We start from the raw sequence: 21,489 nt of genomic DNA, 5'->3' as shown, positions 1-21,489 counted from the left end.
AGGGCTACTTTAGGAGTCTGACAAAGGCAGATATTATCTGGCCTCGATCACTCGAACAAATTGTTCACTTAATGCCTACCTCTCACTTATAGTTGAGCTGAACCTACAGTTAGAGCCTATGTAGTGGCTATTGGGTATGAGGAATTCATGATGCAACCAACAGGTTCAACGCTCTGGAAGGTTTTGGACGTCTTTAGTCTAGGATGGATACTAGGTTACCAGTTAGTTTATATGAGTAATGAGTACTGTGTATTCCAGTCTATATGGCAAAAGTTGAAATGCATAGCTTATACTTTGGCTTTTTTAAAGGATGGGTGATGGTATATTGTTTACACCTCTTTCGAGAATTTTTCACTCATTGCCGGTGAAGGGCTGTAAAACTTGGGTCTATGCTCGGCATCACCCATTGATGAAGAAGGCCTTCAAAAATTAGCATATATTAGGCGCCTGCGGCCTTTGAGCAGAGATGGATCTTTATCGTGACACATCTGCTGTGAAACGGAGCCTTAGTTTTTGCGGTTTCATTTGTAAGTCTGCCCCATTTAGTCGCTTTTATGACAAACAAAGGGTACTGAGGACTTATTCTAACCCGGGTCTACAAGGGAGATTTTATGGGTTGGAAAATTTGCTTTATTGACAGCCAACAATCGGTACACCATTCTCGGAGTTGTTGATGTGCGCATTCGGAAACGCAACTTATTGTGCGTCTAGCCTAGGTGCCAAAACTATCAATCAATTGGGAAGGGGGTCACGTGGTACTAATTTGTCATGGCACATTCACTTGCCCTGTTATGGCTAATTTTAAGCAAGTAAGACCAAATTTTACCGGCCCCTTGTTTGGTCATTTTGGAGGAAACCCGCTTCCAAGATATCTTTTATCAGCAGTTTGGATGGCTTATAGCCGCTATAGACCTAGATAACATGTATTACAAGCTTCCTTTTAGAATATGGGTTCCGACAAAATCAGATCGATAAAGGTTTCTCGGATATTAAATCAATAGCTGTAAGATGGTGGTCTACTGCATTTCAAGCTTATATTAGGTCGCCGCTTATGCGAACATCTTTATGTTAATTATCTACATGAGCGAAGGTTTACGGCAGTATTGAAAGTAGATATTAACGGCAAACTAACAACTCAACTTTATGACAAACGGGATGATTTCAGCTTCTTCATCGCCAACTTCCCATATTTATGTAGTAATATTTCATTATCGCCTGTATATGGAGTTTATATCTCTCAAATGATTCGATACGCAAGAGCTTGTTCTATGTATGGTCAGGTTTGATAGTACGGGGTTTCAACCCGACGTGTTTCATACCGACTGTTAGACCATTCTTGGCACCTGATCAAGATATAGGGTTCACGGCGGGTGTGACCGATCGACAGGGAATTTTTTACTCCTCCTAGGCACCTGATCCCACCTCTGGTATGTCCAGGGGTCTGTGTTTGCCCAACAATCTATTTTGTATTTCATATAGGAGTTATCAGATTCATCACCGTTCGTTACCTTCACCTTTCATGCATATATATATAATTTATATTTATATATATATATATATATATATATATATATATATATATATATATATATATGAGGCTCACGGCGGGTGTGACCGGTCGACAGTCGACAGGGGGTGCTTTCTGCTCCTTGACACCTGATCCAACCTCTGGTGTGTCCACATCCTCACAAGTCAAGGTTTTGTGATTACGTACTCTCCACACAAACCCTTGACGAATGTAGTTATTTAAATTTCGGGCTCAAGCTTTTCAATGCGTAATATGCTAAAAATAAACTGTCCAATGAAATAGTTCTTTTCAAAACGAGTTTCGGGTGAAGCATAAAGATGGCCGATCTACAGCGTCTAGAGAGAGAAATTTGCGAAAAATTCAACATCAGTGCCCTCACTGATAATCAGCGAACTGCAATATCCAGTTTATCAGAAAAACGTGATATATTCATAGGAACTAAGACAGGAAGTGGCAAAACACTCACTTATGAGTGTGTACTACTTGTGTTTGGTGAAACGGCGGTAACCGTTATAGTCGCTCCATTGGTGAGCATTATGAAGGAGCAAGTAGAACGACTTTCCAGCTTGGGATATAGGGCAGTAGATCTAGAAGGGTCAACCGATGTCGAAAACGTTATGAACGGGTACTACAACTTCATTTTTGGTAGCCCTGAAGTACTGGTGGGTGAGACAAAGTGGAGGGATGTTCTCAAAAACCCCGAGTTTACCAAGAGACACCGTTTGATTGTTGTAGATGAAGCTCATACCATCATTCATTGGTAAGATTACTCAGATAAAAAATGTTAGGAAAAATGTTTTACAAACAGCCTATACATCTATATCATGAAGTTGTCTTCAAAATCTAATTTATATAGTTTTTCTCAAGACTACTCCCCTCAGTATGAATAGAATATGATTGATTTCCAAATTAGGGCCCTCTCGGGCATACAGCATACATGATTATTAACATTTCAATGTGCAATGTTTATTTTAAAAAAATGATGATAAAAAGAAAAGAACAAAACAAGAGCAAAATATGACACTATTAGTATGAGCAATGTTCATACATGAGACATTTTGAACATGATAATACTTATTTGTATTACATGTAAGTACCACCGTGTATCCTAATGTAAAACAGTCAGAAATTTTAAACCGAATTCCTTGGTTAAATACACTGCATTATAAATATCTAAACTTTTTGTGAATTGATCAGTGTCTGACAACAAAAGCATGAGGAACTTTTAATCCCCCCCAACCGCCATGTTATTTTGAAATTTGTAAATATATTTGCTTATTATGTTTATTTCTAGGGGAGAAGAAAAGAATAAACAAGAAACTGCATTCCGTGAATTGTTTGGTCACATTGGTGAACTGCGTTCTCTATGTTTAAAAGTCCCTGTTTTGGCCTTGACTTCAACTGCATGTCCAAGTCACAAAAGAAAAATCATGTCAAAATTGTGCTATGGAAAAAACGCTTGTGTAATATCAGACACTCCAGATAGAAAGAACATTAAAATGAGTGTTGTGAAAGTGAAACAAAGTGATGACCTTGATGTCATTTTCTCATGGATTATTGAGGGGCTTTCGAAAGAACAAAACAAGTTTCATAAACATTTGATATTTTGGAACTCAATTAAAGACTGTTCATTAATATATATGATTTTTGTTAAACATTTCGGGAAAAGCAATCTTTTCATCATGTTTCATAGTAAAACAACAGATTATGTGAAGGATAAAATTAGAAATGATATGAGTAATCCAAGTGGACAGCTAAGAGTACTAATTTGTACAAATGCTGCAGGCATGGGGGTGAACTACTCCGAGTTATATAATGTGATTCATTATGGACCTCCAAAAGAAATTGACTCTTTTGTTCAGCAAATGGGCCGTGCAGGCAGAGACAACACGCAGTCTCATGACCTCATTATCTTTAAATCTGCACAACTGAAAAGAGTGGATAATGACATGAAAGACCTTGTTGTATCTGACAGTTGCAGGGGATTGCTATTAACCAAGTCATACATGTGTGATTAGAAAACATTTTGTTGTGATATCTGTGGAAATACTTGCAAATGTGGAGAGGAACTTTGCCCATATGTACACCCAGTTAAAACAAATGCAAGAGTTGAAATGGTTGTTGATGATTCAGACTGTAGTAGTGATGTAACAACAACTGATCAAGAAACTGACTGACTTCATATTTTGATGAAAAACATTGCTTTTATAACTTTCAATGTGTAATTCATATCCATTTGTTGTATATAGACATTAAACTTATGAACATTATGATCATTGTTGTCCATATGGAAATTCACCAGATGATCATAGCCAGTTCCATGAACTGAAAACTGAGATTAAACTTTTAACAGAGTTGTCAAACTCCCTAAAGTGAGTCTGATAAAAGGACCCCTTCCAAACTGGTAAATATGCAAATATTTCCCAATAAAGAATCTAGAAATTTCTCAAATAATCGCCTATTGTTGAGATATAGAAAAATACTGAGATTTTCAGACTACACTCCATGTACCCTGAGAAGGGTGGGGGTGTACTAAAAAATCTTTCATAAGTGAAACAAAAACCTGAGTGATGTTACGTTTATCAAATTTTTAATAAAAATTTCTGAGCAGAAATTTGGAGCCCATTCAAAAATCTAGTAACTGCACATGACTCAATCAAAATGTTGTATATCTTTGATAGTTAAATCTTAATCATACAAGCAAACTTTCTACATTTTTAAAATGTAAACTCGTAAAAGGAGACATACTACATTGTCATAATGCCAAACATCCTTTAAAAACATGAATGAAAATGTAAATATCAGCAATATTTGTCTGCTCCTTTTAGATTTCATTGCCTAGCTGAGTAGGTCAGTTGTTAGCTAAAATTTTACGACGACGGACAACATGGACAAATTTCGATCAGAAAAGCTCACTTGAGCCTTCGGTGAGCTAACACATAAAATAACAACAAATTTAGATAATCTCGAAAATGTATGAAGCTTATGTTTTATGTTACTTCAAAACATTTCAAAACTGGCTCTGAACTTTTGATTTGAAATCCATTTGTGCAGTTCTTCGGCTTGCACTCTGTTAAATAAATCTCTAAATCCTCTGAAAGCATAAAATCAAAAACTTCACCATGCATTAGTTCACTGATCAAATAATTAAGTTCAGAGTCTCTGTTAATGGTTGGTCTAGAGCGTCCCTTTTCTTTACTTGTAAATTGCCGTAACACATTATCTTTCATTTCTTCCTGAATTTGAGTGGAAAGAGCTATTCTCTGTGCACTTTTGTGGGTTAAATTAGACCCCTGTTCTCTTAATTTCTTCTTAATTCTCTGCACAACAGTCTCCACCAGATTGTCATTGGGAATGTTTTTTACCTTTTCCACCATGCATATTGGCTGTGCAGTTCCACTTGTATTCAGCGGCTTGTCTTGGACTCAAGATGGCGCACTCGTATGCTTGCATACGCCATAACCATATACGATATTTTGTGTGATGTGCTGCACCTGCACAAAGCATCTCGAACTTGGCATTGCGGAAAATGCGATTACCATCACCATACTGATAAGCATCTTCAGTGTCTCTGAGCAGCGAAGAAAGTTTCATAAATGAAGCTCGCCACACGGCAACATGATCCATTTTTGAGTGCGTTGCTGAGTTTACTGTATCCTGTTGCAATGTAAAGTCCCATCCATATTCCTTTTCAAGGTGTCTTTTGAAGTAACCCTTCGTTTTGTAAACTTTATTGCACACACAGCTGTATCGCTTATTCTGAGAGTCATACATTTCTGCGAGCAGTAATTCTTGATCGTCCATCTCTGACACTTGATCTGTCATTTCAGTGTTGATCAGACTGTCTACAATAAATTATTTAAAGTAACATAAATGCATGTCGAATGTTAAGGAAAGACATTTTTGAATTAGCATTATCATTCTTATATAATGAAAACAAATGAGGAAAATATTTATTAAACTTTGCTGTATTTAAAATGTATGGATGTTTTATACCATACATAGACATTGAAAGGAACAATTTCTATCCATCATTAATTAATTAAAATCATAAATAATTTTACCTTTGTCTAGTTTTACATATCTTTTAAAAAGCTGTGCACCAAGTTGTTTCAGCCATGCATATTGTTCTTCGCTGGATGACAGGTGTAAAACGTGAGGCACTTCAACATTTACAGGAACATCATCTAAAGACTCCATTCCAAACATGTGTAGACATGATCCTAAAACAAAGGCCTCCAAACAATCCTGCACAAAGTTCATATGTGATCTAAAATAAAGATTTACAAAAAATATTGAAACAAATTAGAGATACTTTCTTAGGATAGATTTTCATTACTTTATTTTTCACTTACCTATATGAACTGGTAACTCCTTCAGGGCCTTGAACATCAACCCTCCTGACAACATTTCTCAGTTGATACAGAGTTCCTTGATCTGAAGCAGATTTTAGGCTATAAAACTGCTGGTATATGATCTGAAATGAGGAATGAAAATTTTCCTAGGTAACACAGTTTATGAGCTTCAAAATTGGAATTGCATAATTATATATATATATATATATATATATATATATATATATATATATATATATATATATATATATATGTGTGTGTGTGTGTGTGTGTGTGTGTGTGTGTAGGGTGTCCATGCTTATGCTGAGGGTGACATTGGTCTTAATGGGTATATTGACTGAACTGTATGCAAAAGAGACCACACAGGACTTCATCAGTAAATACAACAAGTACAACACCGTCTGTCGAGGAATGGGGTACGAAACAAAAAGTTGCAAAGGAAGAAACCATGGTATGTATGTAATTATGTATAGAAGAACAAATACATTAATATATATTTGTATTTTGTTCGTTTGAATTCCTGATCAAAAATTAAACATGTGCTAATTATATAAGTCAATGAAAAGTTTTACTTTGACCCATTGTATATAAACAGGGGCCATAGCTTTCCATGCACTAATGTCCTCCAATCTAAAAAATCTTGGTAGCAATGCTGTTGTTGTATTTGGGAAAGTAACTTTAAACTCTGGATCCGCCTACAACGGTAACACAGGAATATTCACAGCACCAATAGATGGTATATACTCCTTCACATGGAATATTACGACACTACCTGGGTCAAAATTTCACACAGAAATTGTCATCAATGGAAATATAGTTGGCTATAATAATGTTGACGGTAAATTTGGCGGTTCCCGGTTCGCGTCTTCCTCAACAACAGCCGTGATTATAATGAAGAAGAAGGACAGGGTCTGGATAAGGACATATGGTGGTCAAGGGAAAGATGCAACTGCTAACTGGTCGTCATTCTCCGGGTTTCAATTGTAAATAAAGAAGTGCTTGAGAAAAATAAAGCAATCAAATATTTGTCTCATATTTGAATTCATATATCATAGAAAGGCTTAAACATCAATCAATGCATTGGTGGACCTAGAGCGGGGTTACGGGGGTTGGATCTCTCTATGATGGTATAAGTTTTTAAAAGTCATTAATTGCCATTTTGAGGTTGCGACCCCGCTTTTTGGGGGGATAGGGGTGTGGGCAGAAAGGTAGACATCTGGGTCACAATTCCCATTTGAATTTTTTTTAGACATCCCCTGTCATGGAAATATTAAAGCAATGCAAGTTGAAACTGACGGCAAATAAATTGAAAATAAAAGATCAGATATTCAACATATTTGTTATTAAATATATGTAACTTCATACAATCAGAGTGAATCTGAAGCAATAAACAAGTCAAATCAGTAGAAACTATCGATTCATGAACCATTGTCATCGTCTCAGTAATTCCTGCTCGTAATCCGTGATGTACATTGACCTAGAAGGTCACCAGTTTCGGAAAAATGTGAAATAGAGGCATTGAGCACGTGTTAGATTTCTAAATAATTTTACATACCAATTCTATAGAAAAATTCACAATCAAAATTTCATTTGAGTAATTATTATACTCTTACACTTATAGTACTTTTAGTCATTCATGAAACGCTGTAATATTTTAGAATAAGTAACACGTGTAGTTACTCACGTCAGTTTCAGTCGTTGTATATGACCTCGGTCTCAGCAACCCAATTATGTTGGGCAATCATCGTTCCCCTGTCCGCATATACGATGCAATGGCGGTTTATACGAAACGCTCATTATAGCTATGCTCTCAAACAATATTTCCTTGTTTATTTTGCTGAAATTTTCTTGGGGATTATATTAGTTATACCGATAGGTGTCATTTGGTGCATAATTGGATTGCTAAAAATTCCTTCAGTTACATGTTGTATTGCTTTAAAGTCACGGGTACATTTGATTTATAATATAATTGAGCATATTTTAAAGTTGTAAATAGCAATACGAATAACAGATATTGTTACGTTTAATAAATAAAAAAAGATCATTTACATGCTTAGGAAATGTATAGTATTTATTCCTAGCAGTTGTGTCGTTGATTACATAGCACTTCTAAAACTGTACGCAAAATATTTCTGGAATCATAAACTTCAAAGTTGCATAAGAAATAGTGTTCATGTTTGCCCAACTCTCTATTTCGTATTGTTTATCCTCACCATTTTTAGAATGATACCCGTTAAGTGCATGTCTCAGATAAAACCATGCAAAACTGTCCACAGGCACATGTAACCAATCGTTGTGATATTCTGCATGGGGAACCACCTGTAGGTGTTATCTCCATTTACAAAATATTTTATTAAATTATCCATATGTACACTCTTTTTATACAGCACCACCTACTCAAGGCATATTGTTCCCTCTTTCTAAACCAAAATACAGCATTCTAGACGGTGGGTATTTATAGTCACTGTCTTATGCCATCGCCACAGTGGGCGTTACTGTATATACACGGGGACCCTAGCGGCAGATTTTGCAGACCAAAAATCATAAAAATGGATTTGTTTTTATTATCAAAATCATATGTGTATGATAGTAAACAGTTTTTGGAAAGTGTTTTTCAATGAAAGGTGAAGATAACGAACAGTGATCAATAATATTAATCCCTAAATACTGGTACAGTCGTTTGCCTAGTTCCGGATCACATTTTCATTAACGATTGTTAGCGGTATAATCCACGAAGATACTGTAGGTGAGAAGATAAGAAGTTATTAAATTAAAAAATAACTAAAATTATTTGAAAATCGAGATAAATATCACGGGCCTTTGCATTTGCCATAACCGTGTTCATAGGTCAGTTCCAAATCACACCGCCAGTTCCAAATGACGGGGATATTTGAAACGATTGCAGGCCGATTCGAACTTTCACGGACCCGATCCAACTTTCAAGCGGTCCGAAACTTTAAATCAGTACGTGTGCATGTTTATTTCGCTTAATATATACCTAGTTTGTAATGAATTAAAATCAAATCAAAGAATAGTTTAAATCTCTACATTATTGAGGTTATATATATTGAACAATATTCAAAGCTTCACATTTGGGCATTGGCTAGAGTATACGTTTTAGAAATCAATTTCAAGATGTAAATCTAGATGCAATACATGGTGTATTTACGGTCCCGATTTTCTTATTTTAAAATCTATAAACGGGGGGGGGGGGGGTATTCATTTTGCTAATCAGGAAACAATAGTTTATTGTGTTTATAAAAACAAGATTGCTACATGTAGCCATGTCCCCCACCGCTGCAAAAAAGCTGAAACACAAAAGTTCCATAACTCCTGTAAATTGTGTCTAATCAAAATGACGGCTCAATATGATGAACTACATATTATGGTGATCCTACAAAATATGAAAAAAATCCGTTGAGCGGTTTCAGAGGAGTTGCGTCCACAAAGTGTTCCAATAGTGTAGCATGTACAAATTTAACAAAGTTCCATAACTCCTGTAAAAATTGTCGAATCAAAATGGCGGCGTACATGTAATATGATCAACTACACATGGTGACTAACAATCCTATAAAATATGAACGGAATCCATTGGGCGGTTTCTGAGGAGTTGCGTCTACAAAATGAAGTGGGACGGACGGACGGACGCACGGACACCGGTATTTTTATGTCCCCTTACGCGTTGCGGTGGGGGACAAACATGTGTGTGTATTATATCTGACACTACTTGTATAAATAATATAAACCGAAATATTGCTCAAAGTTTAAAACTAAGTTCAACAAGTCGCGTATGACAGTACAGTGTAGTTGACAAGACTGATCCGGAATTGGACAAGCAGATGGTGTCTCTTTGGTAAAGCATCTCAACAACAATAATACACTCGTTGAAGAAATATTTATTGCTGCTTTTACTGAAAGATGCATCAATTAAATGCATTCATTTTTGATGCAGAAAACTTGGTTATTCTTTAGCTACAGACAACTTTTGCCTCCAGCGCGATTTTTTCCCCAAGCGTATAAGTGACCAAGATGTCGAAGTCCTAATGTATTAAAGAAGTGTGACAAGTAATAAACCTGGGCTGGATAAGAATTACAACAGTTTTGTATCCCTCAGTATTCATTTTCAACGAGATTTACCTTTCTAAGTAAAAATCATTTCATAACTTAAGTACTTTTTAATGATAATTACAAAGTGATTCGGAACTGGCAATGATCAGGAACTGGATAAAAGAATGTATGTTATATTACTCGTTTATAAATATGCATAAGATAACAACGTTGTAATCAATAGTCGGCGCCTTTGAAATTGCTAGCCTTGAATCTGAATGCCTTCTGTACAATACGACGTGTCCACTGAATGTACCAATGTGTTTTCATGACATGACACAGAGTATAAAATTTAATTCAATGGATGTAACGCTAAGTACACTTTTACTTACAAAATACTATTAAAATGTTGATTATCTAAAGTATAAAGATCTATTTTCCACGACCAATTATAAATTGTTTGAATGGGGCGATTTCTTGTTTCAACTTTACTTATTTAAATCAAATCATTGGTAATTTGTGGAGTAAATCACATTGACACTAATTGCCGTTTGTCATATGATTTGTTTGTTGGTTTGTTTATTTAATTGAGGCTATCAAGAACGATGTTTGAACAAATGCTCCAACTTACCAATCCCATTGGATCAAGTCTACATGACATATTTTTGAAATATTTATCCCTTCACCTCGTGAATGTCAGTGTCTTTGATATTGTACGCATTACGCAATGCAAGGAGTTTCCTTCAGCCAAAGAAAAAGAACCGTTAATTATAATATGATAATTCTTTGTAAGTTGCGTGGATGGTTCAAATCAAAATGAAATCAATTAGTCAACGTTGATAACGGTAACAGTTTGCTTTTTGCTAGCATCAAATCGCAGTAAATGAAATACAATTAGCGTGAATCACCACATTCATTTTCCACTTGATAAATGCATGAACTTTGTTCGTGAGTTCTACTGTACATTTATTTTATTTTAGTGTGGAAACAACCGGGAACCTTCCCAAACTTTCACTTGTAATTATATTAAAAAACTACAATAGATGATTTTGTTTGTGTGTGTTTTGGAGAAAATTTGTAATAAAGAAATTTGAAAAATCACACCGCATGCTGTAGAATAAACATTTTCTTAAATAAAGCCATGACAGACTTCTCAGGCAGCAAGCATCAGCTGATTGTCAGATGTAGCGCATGGGGCTCGTGTGTAAAAAACCCGGGAAAACGTTAGCTGTCTTTTGCTGAATAGATAGATTAAGGGAATTCAATTGATATCTGAAAATAACTTTTTCCATAATACTTAGTTCATTAATATCCAACTAGACATATAAGTAAGATTTTACAGCACTCATTGTATAGAATTAATCACGTTAACTTTCTATAAGCAAGTAGACCATGGGCTAGTAAAGGTAATGGGGGACCACCTAGGGATATTTGCAAATACATAATACCTTTATTATAAATCAGGTTGCCTGGCATTTCTGCGTGGGGGCGTTTACGAGTCTTGGGGCAAAAATCATGAAATTTGTAAAAGTAATAACTGAAAACTGGAAAAACTCTTTAGATTCGATATATATGCGATTGACATTTGCAAACAAGCAATTTTTGAACGTATATAACCCTATGGTTAAATATCAAGTTGTTTGACATAGATATGTTGGGGCATTTACGAGGTTTTGGGACTAAAACATGATTTTTTTCTTTAAAAATCGCTGAAAAATGGAAAACTTCTTCAGATCCTATATAGATAATGTGGGCATTTGATAACAATTATTTTCTGAAAGTATGGAACCCTTTTAGTATAGATGAGATTTTTTGCATGGAGACCATTTCAAGTTTTGGGACAGAAACCTAATATTTGTGAAAATAATAGCTGAAAATTGGAAAAACCTTTCAGATCCGATATAGATGTCATTGACATTTGGAAAGAGTAAATTATGAACGTATGCAACCCTTTGATTATATTGTAAAACTTATACGGTACTAATTCTGATGCAGCAGATGTGCATTTCGACAAAAAATGTCTCTTCAGTGATGCTCAACCGAAATGTTTGAAATCCGAAATAACAATGAAGTTTTAGAGCTATTATAGGGATATATATATATATATATATCCCTATATATATCTATATATATATATATATATATATATATATATATATATATATAGGGACCCGTCAAATTGGCAGTATAAGAGGGGGTAGTCGGTTCGTAATATAGAAGGGGCAGTCAGGCCAGGGGGACGGAGCAAAGTTTGAATAAAACACGATTAGATATTGGGCGGCAAGTCGGGGGTGGGGTGGGGTAAATTCATCGACTTATTTCGAAAATTTGGGTACCTAGCTACCTTTGAAAATAAACCTCAACGTTTGTTTATTCCTTGCGGGGCCAATGATTTGGTCCAAATTTAACTTTCCAAATTCTTGAATCAATTACTTTTGAGCATCGTTATACTACGCTGGTTGGTTCTCTCTACTTCCCCGTATTTTCTGGAGGCACTCCCATAATGTTAGTCCTATGGCACAGGCAGGAATAGACTGAATAGGGAGAGACAGCTAAACAGGTATTTGATGGCGGGGGAATAGTATCACCCATCCTCAATCCATAGGTAAGCTATACTACTTTTTTTTTCGGTGGGGCTTGTTTACCCGACTTATTTATTTATTTTCTCTTAAGAAATAGGGAAATTGAGTATTTTACAGGTGAGGTTCCCTTCGGTATGATTTATCACAGAGGGTGGGGTGGAGTATAGACACAGTGGTAATTTATTATTTGAAGGTTCCTACCCCCACCATGTGGCGGTGGACAACTTCATTGGATTTTCTGCATGTGCTTAAAATTCATTAGGTTGCCCAAATGGCGAAATCGTCACCTTGAAATTGGATGTTATATTGTGATGTTGACAGTTGATATGTGGATGTTGATTTATGAATTATTTGATATTGACAATTTCAATAAGGTTCAATACAAGTTAAATACAGTATTAAATACAATGTATGTTGATTGTGTCGGTAGCTTGATTGTGATTACACAGCAGGCTACTTGTCCATTCGGGCGACACAAAAATGTTGTTGTTGGGGTTGAGCCCTGTTTTCGGCGGCCTCACCGTTGTTGGTTGTAAATGTTGTTTCTGACCACTGTGGCCATTATTTGCGAAACAATAAATTGTTAAACGCCTACATATTGCGTTTCATCTCGAGAATCCACGAGGAAGTATATCGTATAAACATTTCCCAATATAAGCTTATGTTTTGGGAAAACTGAACTTATGATTTAATGCAGTGTTGGATAATTCCACATATTTCAGCTTGTGTGTAAATATGTGTCGTTATCTAAGCGCCCCTCCCTCCGTTTTACTTATATGGGTAATTTTACATTGAAGTAGATGAGTGTTATTGTGTCATTTGATGATTGTATATGTTGTTTAATCTAAGGCAGCTGATGTTGTGAATCTAAGTATCAATGCCAGGTATGTTTATTCCGGAATTGTGTTCTGAACTTTAACAGGCATCATTCTAAATTTACTGCAGCATCACTTCCCTTTTCGTTTCTGCAGCATTCGAGAAGCTCGGTAAATTTTAGAGCGGAGAAATTTGAAATACCCACCCAACCCACCCTTTTCTTTGATTAAGTTCGATTTTCTGCTGTTTAGATTTTTTGTTTCAGATATCGCATGCTGTCAGCATTCTGAGATCCTCCATACTTGCACGACTCGTCACAGTGGCATTGAATTGAAATTTTAGTGGTTCGGGTCGAAATCGTCACCTTCAAATTGGATGTTATATTGTGATGTTGACAGTTGATATGTGGATGTTGATTTATCAATTGTTTGATATTGACGATTTCAATAAGGTTCAATACAAGTTAAATACAGTATTGAATACAATGTATGTTGATTGTGTCGGTAGCTTGATTGTGATTACCGAGCAGGCTACTTGCCCATTCGGGTGACACAAAAATGTTGTTGTTGGGGTTGAGCCCTATTTTCGGCGGCCTCACCGTTGTTGGTTGTAAATGGTGTTTCTGACCACTGTGGCCATTATTTGCGAAACAATAAATTGTTAAACGCCTACATATTGCGTTTCATCTCGAGAATCCACGAGGAAGTATATCGTATAAACATTTCCCAATATAAGCTTAAGTTTTAGGGAAAACTGAACTTATGATTTAATGCAGTGTTGGATAATTCCACATATTTCAGCTTGTGTGTAAATATGTGTCGTTATCTAAGCGCCCCTCCCTCCGTTTTACTTATATGGGTAATTTTACATTGAAGTAGATGAGTGTTATTGTGTCATTTGATGATTGTATATGTTGTTTAATCTAAGGCAGCTGATGTTGTGAATTTAAGTATCAATGCCAGGTATGTTTATTCCGGAATTGTGTTCTGGACTTTAACAGGCATCATTCTAAATTTACTGCAGCATCACTTCCCTTTTCGTTTCTGCAGCATTCGAGAAAGTCGGTAAATTTTAGAGCGGAGAAATTTGAAATACCCACCCAACCCACCCTTTTCTTTGATTAAGTTCGATTTTCTGCTGTTTAGAATTTTCGTTTCAGATATCACATGCTGTCAGCATTCTGAGATCCTCCATACTTGCACGACTCGTCACAGTGGCATTGAATAGCAGTTTTAGTGGTTTGGGGCGAAATCGTCACCTTCAAATTGGATGTTATATTGTGATGTTGACTGTTGATATGTGGATGTTGATTTATGAATTATTTGATATTGACAATTTCAATAAGGTTCAATACAAGTTAGATACAGTATTGAATACAATGTATGTTGATTGTGTCGGTAGCTTGATTGTGATTACCCAGCAGGCTACTTGCCCATTCGGGCGACACAAAAATGTTGTTGTTGGGGGTGAGCCCTGTTGTTCGGCGGCCTCACCGTTGTTGGTTGTAAATGTTGTTTCTGACCACTGTGGCCATTATCTGCCAAACAATAAATTGTTAAACGCTTATGTGTTGCGTTTCATCTCGAGAATCCACGAGGAAGTATATCGTATAAACAGTTCCCAATATAAGCTTATGTTTTGGGAAAACTGAACTTATGATTTATTGCAGTCTTAGATAATGTGAATTATGTGTATTTAATTGTCTTGTTTCTTGTATAAACATTGATTTAACTTGTTTCATGAATGGTTATTGTTAACTCTATTTTACATCAGTGTATAATTCTTACAAAAGATCAGTCTTACATGCATTTATTTCATCAATCGCTTGATTAAGAAAATAAATAAGGTACGTGTTTTCGTACACGTGGATCCTGCAGGATAGCCTTCGAGGCTTTTATACTTCAAACAGCATTAGAAGTCCAAGGAGGTCATCCTGCAATATACACAAAAAACATGAACTTTATTTCTATCCTACTACAGCTCAGAAATGTACAGCTGTCGTTTCCTTATACAATTAAGAATTAGGTCACCGTGACGTCACCACAACTTCCGAAACGAAATGCAATTTTTTGCAGACGAAACAAGAGAGATATTTCGAAAGATAATTCAAGTATTAAGTATATGATGTTGACGGGTTACGTCAATGTGATATAACTGTCTGATCTTATCTGAATGCACAGTCCAACAATGAAAGTTGAATATAACGAACAGTGATCAATCTCATAACTCCTATAAGCAATAGAAAATAGATAGTTGGACAAACACGGACCCCTGGACATACCAGAGGTGGAACCAAGTGTCAAGGAGGAGTAAGCATCCCCTGTTGACCGGTTACACTCAACGTTAGCCCTATATCCTGATCAGGTAAACGGAGTTATCCGCAGTCAAAATCAGTGTCCCAAGAACGACTTAACAATCGGTATGAAACTCGTCAGACAGCATTTGACCCAATGATAGGTTTTATTGACGAACTAGATCATTATAACGACCATAGAATTTTCGAAATGCTGACTTCAATCGAGACTGTTGAAACCCCTGTACCATCAACTTGTTTGTCAGTAGCATACGTTATTTCAAACAAAGCAAGGACGTGAAGAGACCAACACCAAAATCCTATGTAATATGTTCGTGCGCGTTGTTCGTGATGGCTTAGAGAAGTTAAACAAAATTCACCCCCCTCCCAAAGGAGCATACTGAGGAACTGATTTTCATCAGATTGCTTGTATTTCAGTTTCCCACCATCTCCGGAGGTCTGTCTCTAAAACAAACAATGACATGCTAGTTTTCAATATTTGGTTTTGCACATCTAACACGATATGATAATATGCGTGTTCCACACGCTGTGTTATTTTGTTTCGAATTTGAATAAAAAATAAGATCTCTTTACGATATAAATCGTTAACGTAGTACAACACAAAGTTAAACAAATGTTTAATGATATATGCTCTTATCTGAAATACAATACCACAAGTTCATATACATGCATATATAACAAACAGTTTTGTATGCAATCTGCTAGTCACTGTATGATATATGGGTGTGAAAATACAGCTGATTATAGCTTAACTTGAAATTTCCATGTGGAAATCTCCAACACTTTCCCCAACGGTGTATTTCCCATCCATGTGTCTGCCATCAGGGGATAAAAGACCGTCATAAACCACAGAGTGAGCGCCGATATACTGCTTTGTAAACTTCACCGACCCGTCCAACTTCCTCCAGGATCCGTTGATCATAAAATTACCGATGTTGTCTGTTCCTTCGCCTTTCACCGATCCGTCAAAGTTACCGAGAAAAAGCTGTATGCTGAAAGGATACCGAATGTCAGATTGTGTGTAATATCCGCTCCAAAACCCAGATTGTGCTGTCATGAAGGACTAAAACCAAAAACAAGGAATAACATTATAGTTGTTGCATTTCAGATCTAGAAATTGTTTGCATGCTATTTAACGTTTGTTTGTGACTATATTGTTTTATGTTTGTTGTTTTACGTTTGTTTTGTTTGTTGTTTTACCTTTGTTTTGTTTGTTGTTTTACGTTTGTTTTCTTTTTTGTTTGCATATGTATGTTCTTTTGCCTCAAATCATGCACACGCACATCCACACACACACACACACACACACACACACACACACACACACACACACACACACACACACACACACACACACACACACATGCACACACGCACACAACATATCAAAACTGTAGCTTAAAAACAGAAAACGTTGACTGCAATTCCAAGGTTGAAAGAAATGTAGACATAAAATTGTTTATTTATGCATATACAAACAAACAAACAAACATAAAACAACAAAGAAACAACAACACATGTAAAACAACAAACAAACGTAATACAGCGAACAAACATACTTTTGCGTTATATAGTTCCGATTTATAATTTAATCATCATCATTAATCAAATTCAAGGTAAATTTAATGTACTTCATATAAAGGTATGTATATATAGTAGATGGATATAGGATATTATTTGTTATCAGTAACATTTATCAAAAACAACAATCGAAAACAGTGAAAATAAGTGGACAACACAATTCTTCAAACAAATGTAAAGTCAGTCCATGGCTACGCGCCTGGAGACAGAGGAGAGAGAGAGAGACAGCGTGATAGACAAAGGAGAGAGAGAGAGAGAGAGAGAGAGAGAGAGAGAGAGAGAGAGAGAGAGAGAGAGAGAGAGAAGGAGAGAGAGACAAAGAGCGAGATACATAAGGGAGGAGAGACAGAAAGGAGAGAGAGACAGAAGGGAGAGAGAGACAGGGAGAGAGAGAGAGAGAGAGAGAGAGAGAGAGAGAGAGAGAGAGAGAGAGAGAGAGAGACATATAGAGAGCCAGAACGACAGAGAGACAGACAAAAAGGAGAGATAGATAGAGGAGGGGAAAGAGAGACAGGGGAGAGAGACAGACAGAGAGATAGAGATAGAGAGACAGACAGACAGAAAGGAGTAAGAGATAGAGGAGGGGAAAGAGAGACAGGGGAGAGAGATAGACAGAGATAGAGACAGACAGAGAGACAGATAGAGGGGGAGAGATTCACTATACTGACCATGTTAAATTGTTTCTTTACAACGCTTTACGTTCTTTTTCTACAAATAAAGAGAGTAAAATGTACATGTATTTCACGGTGTTAGTCAAACAGATTGAAGACTCAGAATTTTCGAATCGAACATCAGCAACTAGTCGTCAAACGATTAATACTATCAACAATTTCTCATTCCTCTCGCCATTGCATAGCTTAATGGGGGAATTCATGTTCTTGTCCGTTGTTGTTGTTTTTATTTTTATTTTCATTTCTTGGAAAGGGTACTCAATAATTCCACAACCTGCGCCATAAAAATGTCCAAATATCGGGAACTGAGTAATAGCGTGTACAGTTTCAATTCGAATTTATCATTTTAACGTACTAAAACGTCTCACAAAATCAAATGCAACAGGGTACGAAAATCACAATTTACGAGAATTCATCTCAGATGTTGGATCAAGTAAGCTCAAACATCGGCAATCTGATCATCTTTCTAACGTTGAAACCCGAAATCTTCAAAATTACGTCTTTTGAGCTGTTTGAGGGTAGACCGTTCTGACTGGTAAATCGGGCATTATATTGCATGCACCCACTAGTTATACCATTGTATTCAACCCCAGGCAACACTTTGGTTCTCAGTTCCGACTTCAATCAATAACTGTATATTGTTTAAAATTAAGGAACATCCGTTACTTACTATTATTTCTAACATATTATTGACTATAATAAAGAGTTTGTCATTTATGAATTGTATACATTTCCTTCTTGTAACATGTAGCATCTTTGTGCCCTTAATAAGCTGACATTTAAAAACATCTTATTCTTTAAATCTACTGGTAATTTAAATAAAAACAAGTCAATTAGATTAAAAGATATATGCTAGGTGAAAATAACGAACAGTGATCAATCTCATAACTCGGAGAAATATATTTAAATAGAAATGGAAATGGTTATCATGTTGAGGTAGAAATTATAGATATATTTTTACTTACATACAGGTTAAAGATATACCAGACCAGCTAGGTACTTCCTTGTGGCAACTCATTTATACTACATTTATTTTTCCTTGTTTGAGGTACAGAACAGGGTTAAGCGAGGGACATACACACTTCTGTACGGAAACGTGCCACTTGTAAACAAAACAGACTGTGAACGCACGTGATAAAATGACAATGTGGTGTACATCACGCAAGTTGATAAAATTAATATGTAAAAAAAAAATGAAATAAAAAATATTGATGATAATAAACAAGATATGATTATAATTTTCAGATTATAAAATTTCCTAAACGAAGTACTGACTGTATAAAAGTGACATTTTCAGAGTACTACTATTTTCCTCTCTTGACAAAATTCATGCCAATTTTAACTTTATTTAAAAGATCTAAATCACGATCACTTTGAGTTTTTCACACCCCATTTTTGCTTTAGTAAAACTGGTGTCAATTGACCTTGGTCCTAGTTTGTAAGTCCTCTTATGATGATCCCATATCTCTATCAGCCGTGGTTCTAAAGTTATACAGTTTTTATAATCAACGTCAAGGTCAATGAATATACTACTTCATCCTTTTATCATTTTTGAAGTTTTATTCCAGTTTTTATGTCTATGGTCAGAGGTCAGGATGACTAGGGTGACTTGACCTTGAGACTAATTTGTAGGCACTGTCATGCTTTATTCATTTCTGAAGACCCCAGGATTCTATCATGTTTATTAAGTTATAAATGTTGAGATTTGGAAGTAATTTTCTCCATAGATTTCTATGTGAAACCTCATCCCCATTTGACCCCCCCCCTAAAAATGTACCTCAACCCCCTTCAATTTGAAAAAAAAAAATCTGCACGTCTAGATACATTGGCCTATCATATCCTTGAATATCTATTACTTTCACCAACTGTCGAGAACGATGTCGAATAGTTTTAGGCACGAAAAAGAAACGGAAGAAGAAGCAGAAGAATGATAAAATTAACTAGACAAGATCTCACGAGTAGGTCTTCCGTCCGATGGGATATGATAAGATCTTGAATGGAACGATTTACATCATCAGCTACTGATCGTCACAACAGATGACTACTTCAATAATGTTTAACAAATTCGTTTTAGTTTTTATGATATCAAGAAAATATTTTGACAACTTTTGCCCCTTTATTTAAGGGGCTTACCCCAAACTTCAATATCGAATATCGAATACATATGTAGCTCAGGGGTCTGTTCTACAAAACAACTTACGACAAAGTCGCATGCCTTCAATTGTATTACACACTTATTAGCTTAAATGAGGGAAGTAAAAAGTTTCTGAAACTTAATTTTCAACATTATGTTTTCACTATTTTACATTGGAGTGATTTATCTTACAATAAACGGGAGTAATCCAGTATGTTAGGTTGGTCGTAAGTCGTAAAATCTTTTGTAAAATGCACCCCAGGACAGTAACAACAACTTTTGTTTTACAACGTTTCACAAAAGGTTTTGAGTTTTCTAGATATACTAGCGGAAAAAATTCTGTGCATTATAAAATTTAGTATATTTTTTTTATATTGATTGTTTATATTTATAAAATCTAAACAATGTATAAATGTGGTGTTTTTGAACAATATCGTATAGTACTCGACGCAGATGCACGGACTTTTTCAAGGTTAGTGAACAGAACTTGTTTATCGAAGTGTTCGTACGCACGAGTGTTACTGGCCAATACTGTTTGGAGTAAAAAGTGTAAAAGGTTTGTTTGGACACTATTTGTTAAGGAAAGCACTTTAATTTTGACAAAATTTACCCTTCTATCATGCCACGACTCAGCGAAAACCAACGTAATCGTGCTGTTGGGATTCTTCAAGCTGGAATGGCACAAAATATCGTAGGAAAACATCTTGGAGTTCATAGGAACACCATCCAGTCATTATGGAGACATTTTCAACAATCTGGTAACACTCACCATCGACCACGTTCTGGGCGTCCTCGTGTGATGTCACGTCGACAGGACAACCATATTAGATTTGTGCACCCGAGAAATCGTTCCAGACAGCAAGTTTGACTGTTCGTAGCATTCCTTGACTCCGACCAATCAGTCCCAAACTATGCGCAATCGTCTGCGCGAACACAACATCATACCAAAACGTCCAGCTGTGCGTCCAATACTGCTTTAACACCATCGTATTGCTAGACTAGTGTGGTGCAGACGACATCTGCGATTAAGAATACAGGACTGGGCCAATATTCTGTTCACTGATGACTCCAGATTTACTTTGGGTTGCAGTGACGGCCGTTGTAGAGTGTATCGTCGCGTTGGGGAACGGTACCAGGACGCTTGTGTTGTGCAACGTTGACAATTCGAGGGAGGTAGCGTTATGGTGTGGGATGGAATAACAGCACATGGAAGGACCCCTCTACAAATTGTCAATGGAAATGTCACCAGCGTACGCTATCGATACGAAATTATTCAGCGCCATGAAATATCCTTCTTACAGATACAACAAACTAACATCACTCTGCAGGAAGATAACACAAGGCCACATGTTGCACATGTAGTCAGGGACCTTTTTGTTCAACAGACTGTTGATGTCTTACCCTGGCCAGGTGTTCCCCCGATTTATCGCCGATCGAGCACGTCTAGGATAAAATGGAACG

The 21,489-nt window shown here is 36.2% G+C and overlaps 2 protein-coding genes and 1 pseudogene across 5 annotated transcripts; 1 reads left to right on the top strand and 2 right to left on the bottom strand.

Moving 5' to 3' along the window:
- Positions 1-1,845: 1,845 nt before the first annotated feature.
- On the top strand, positions 1,846-3,725 carry LOC130053468 (ATP-dependent helicase wrn-1-like). Its single transcript, XM_056160775.1, has 2 exons — positions 1,846-2,288; positions 2,823-3,725. Exons 1-2 carry the CDS (start codon positions 1,846-1,848, stop codon positions 3,544-3,546), a joined length of 1,167 nt encoding a protein of 388 aa, XP_056016750.1. The 3' UTR covers positions 3,547-3,725.
- A 671-nt stretch (positions 3,726-4,396) lies between these two features.
- Positions 4,397-5,997, bottom strand: LOC125677064 (uncharacterized; annotated as a pseudogene).
- A 9,124-nt stretch (positions 5,998-15,121) lies between these two features.
- LOC125675541 (uncharacterized) lies at positions 15,122-19,000 on the bottom strand. 4 transcript variants are annotated; one of them, XR_008801804.1, is made up of 5 exons: positions 18,860-18,995; positions 17,892-17,931; positions 16,396-16,705; positions 16,023-16,086; positions 15,122-15,261 (listed from the first exon to the last, which is right to left on the bottom strand). XR_008801804.1 is itself a non-coding variant. In XM_056160203.1 (4 exons), exons 2-4 carry the CDS (start codon positions 17,892-17,894, stop codon positions 15,257-15,259), a joined length of 318 nt encoding a protein of 105 aa, XP_056016178.1. In that variant the 5' UTR covers positions 17,895-17,931; positions 18,860-18,995; the 3' UTR covers positions 15,122-15,256. The 4 variants fall into 4 exon arrangements, 2 of the variants coding, with proteins under 2 accessions (XP_056016178.1, XP_056016179.1); XR_007370544.2 differs by having other exon boundaries at positions 16,023-16,705; positions 18,860-19,000; XM_056160203.1 differs by lacking the exon at positions 16,023-16,086.
- Between the last annotated feature and the right edge of the window lie 2,489 nt (positions 19,001-21,489).

This window comes from Ostrea edulis, chromosome 3 (assembly GCF_947568905.1).
Source record: "Ostrea edulis chromosome 3, xbOstEdul1.1, whole genome shotgun sequence".
NCBI classification, from domain to species: Eukaryota; Metazoa; Mollusca; class Bivalvia; order Ostreida; family Ostreidae; genus Ostrea; species Ostrea edulis.
This window is presented reverse-complemented; position numbering and strand designations above follow the sequence as displayed.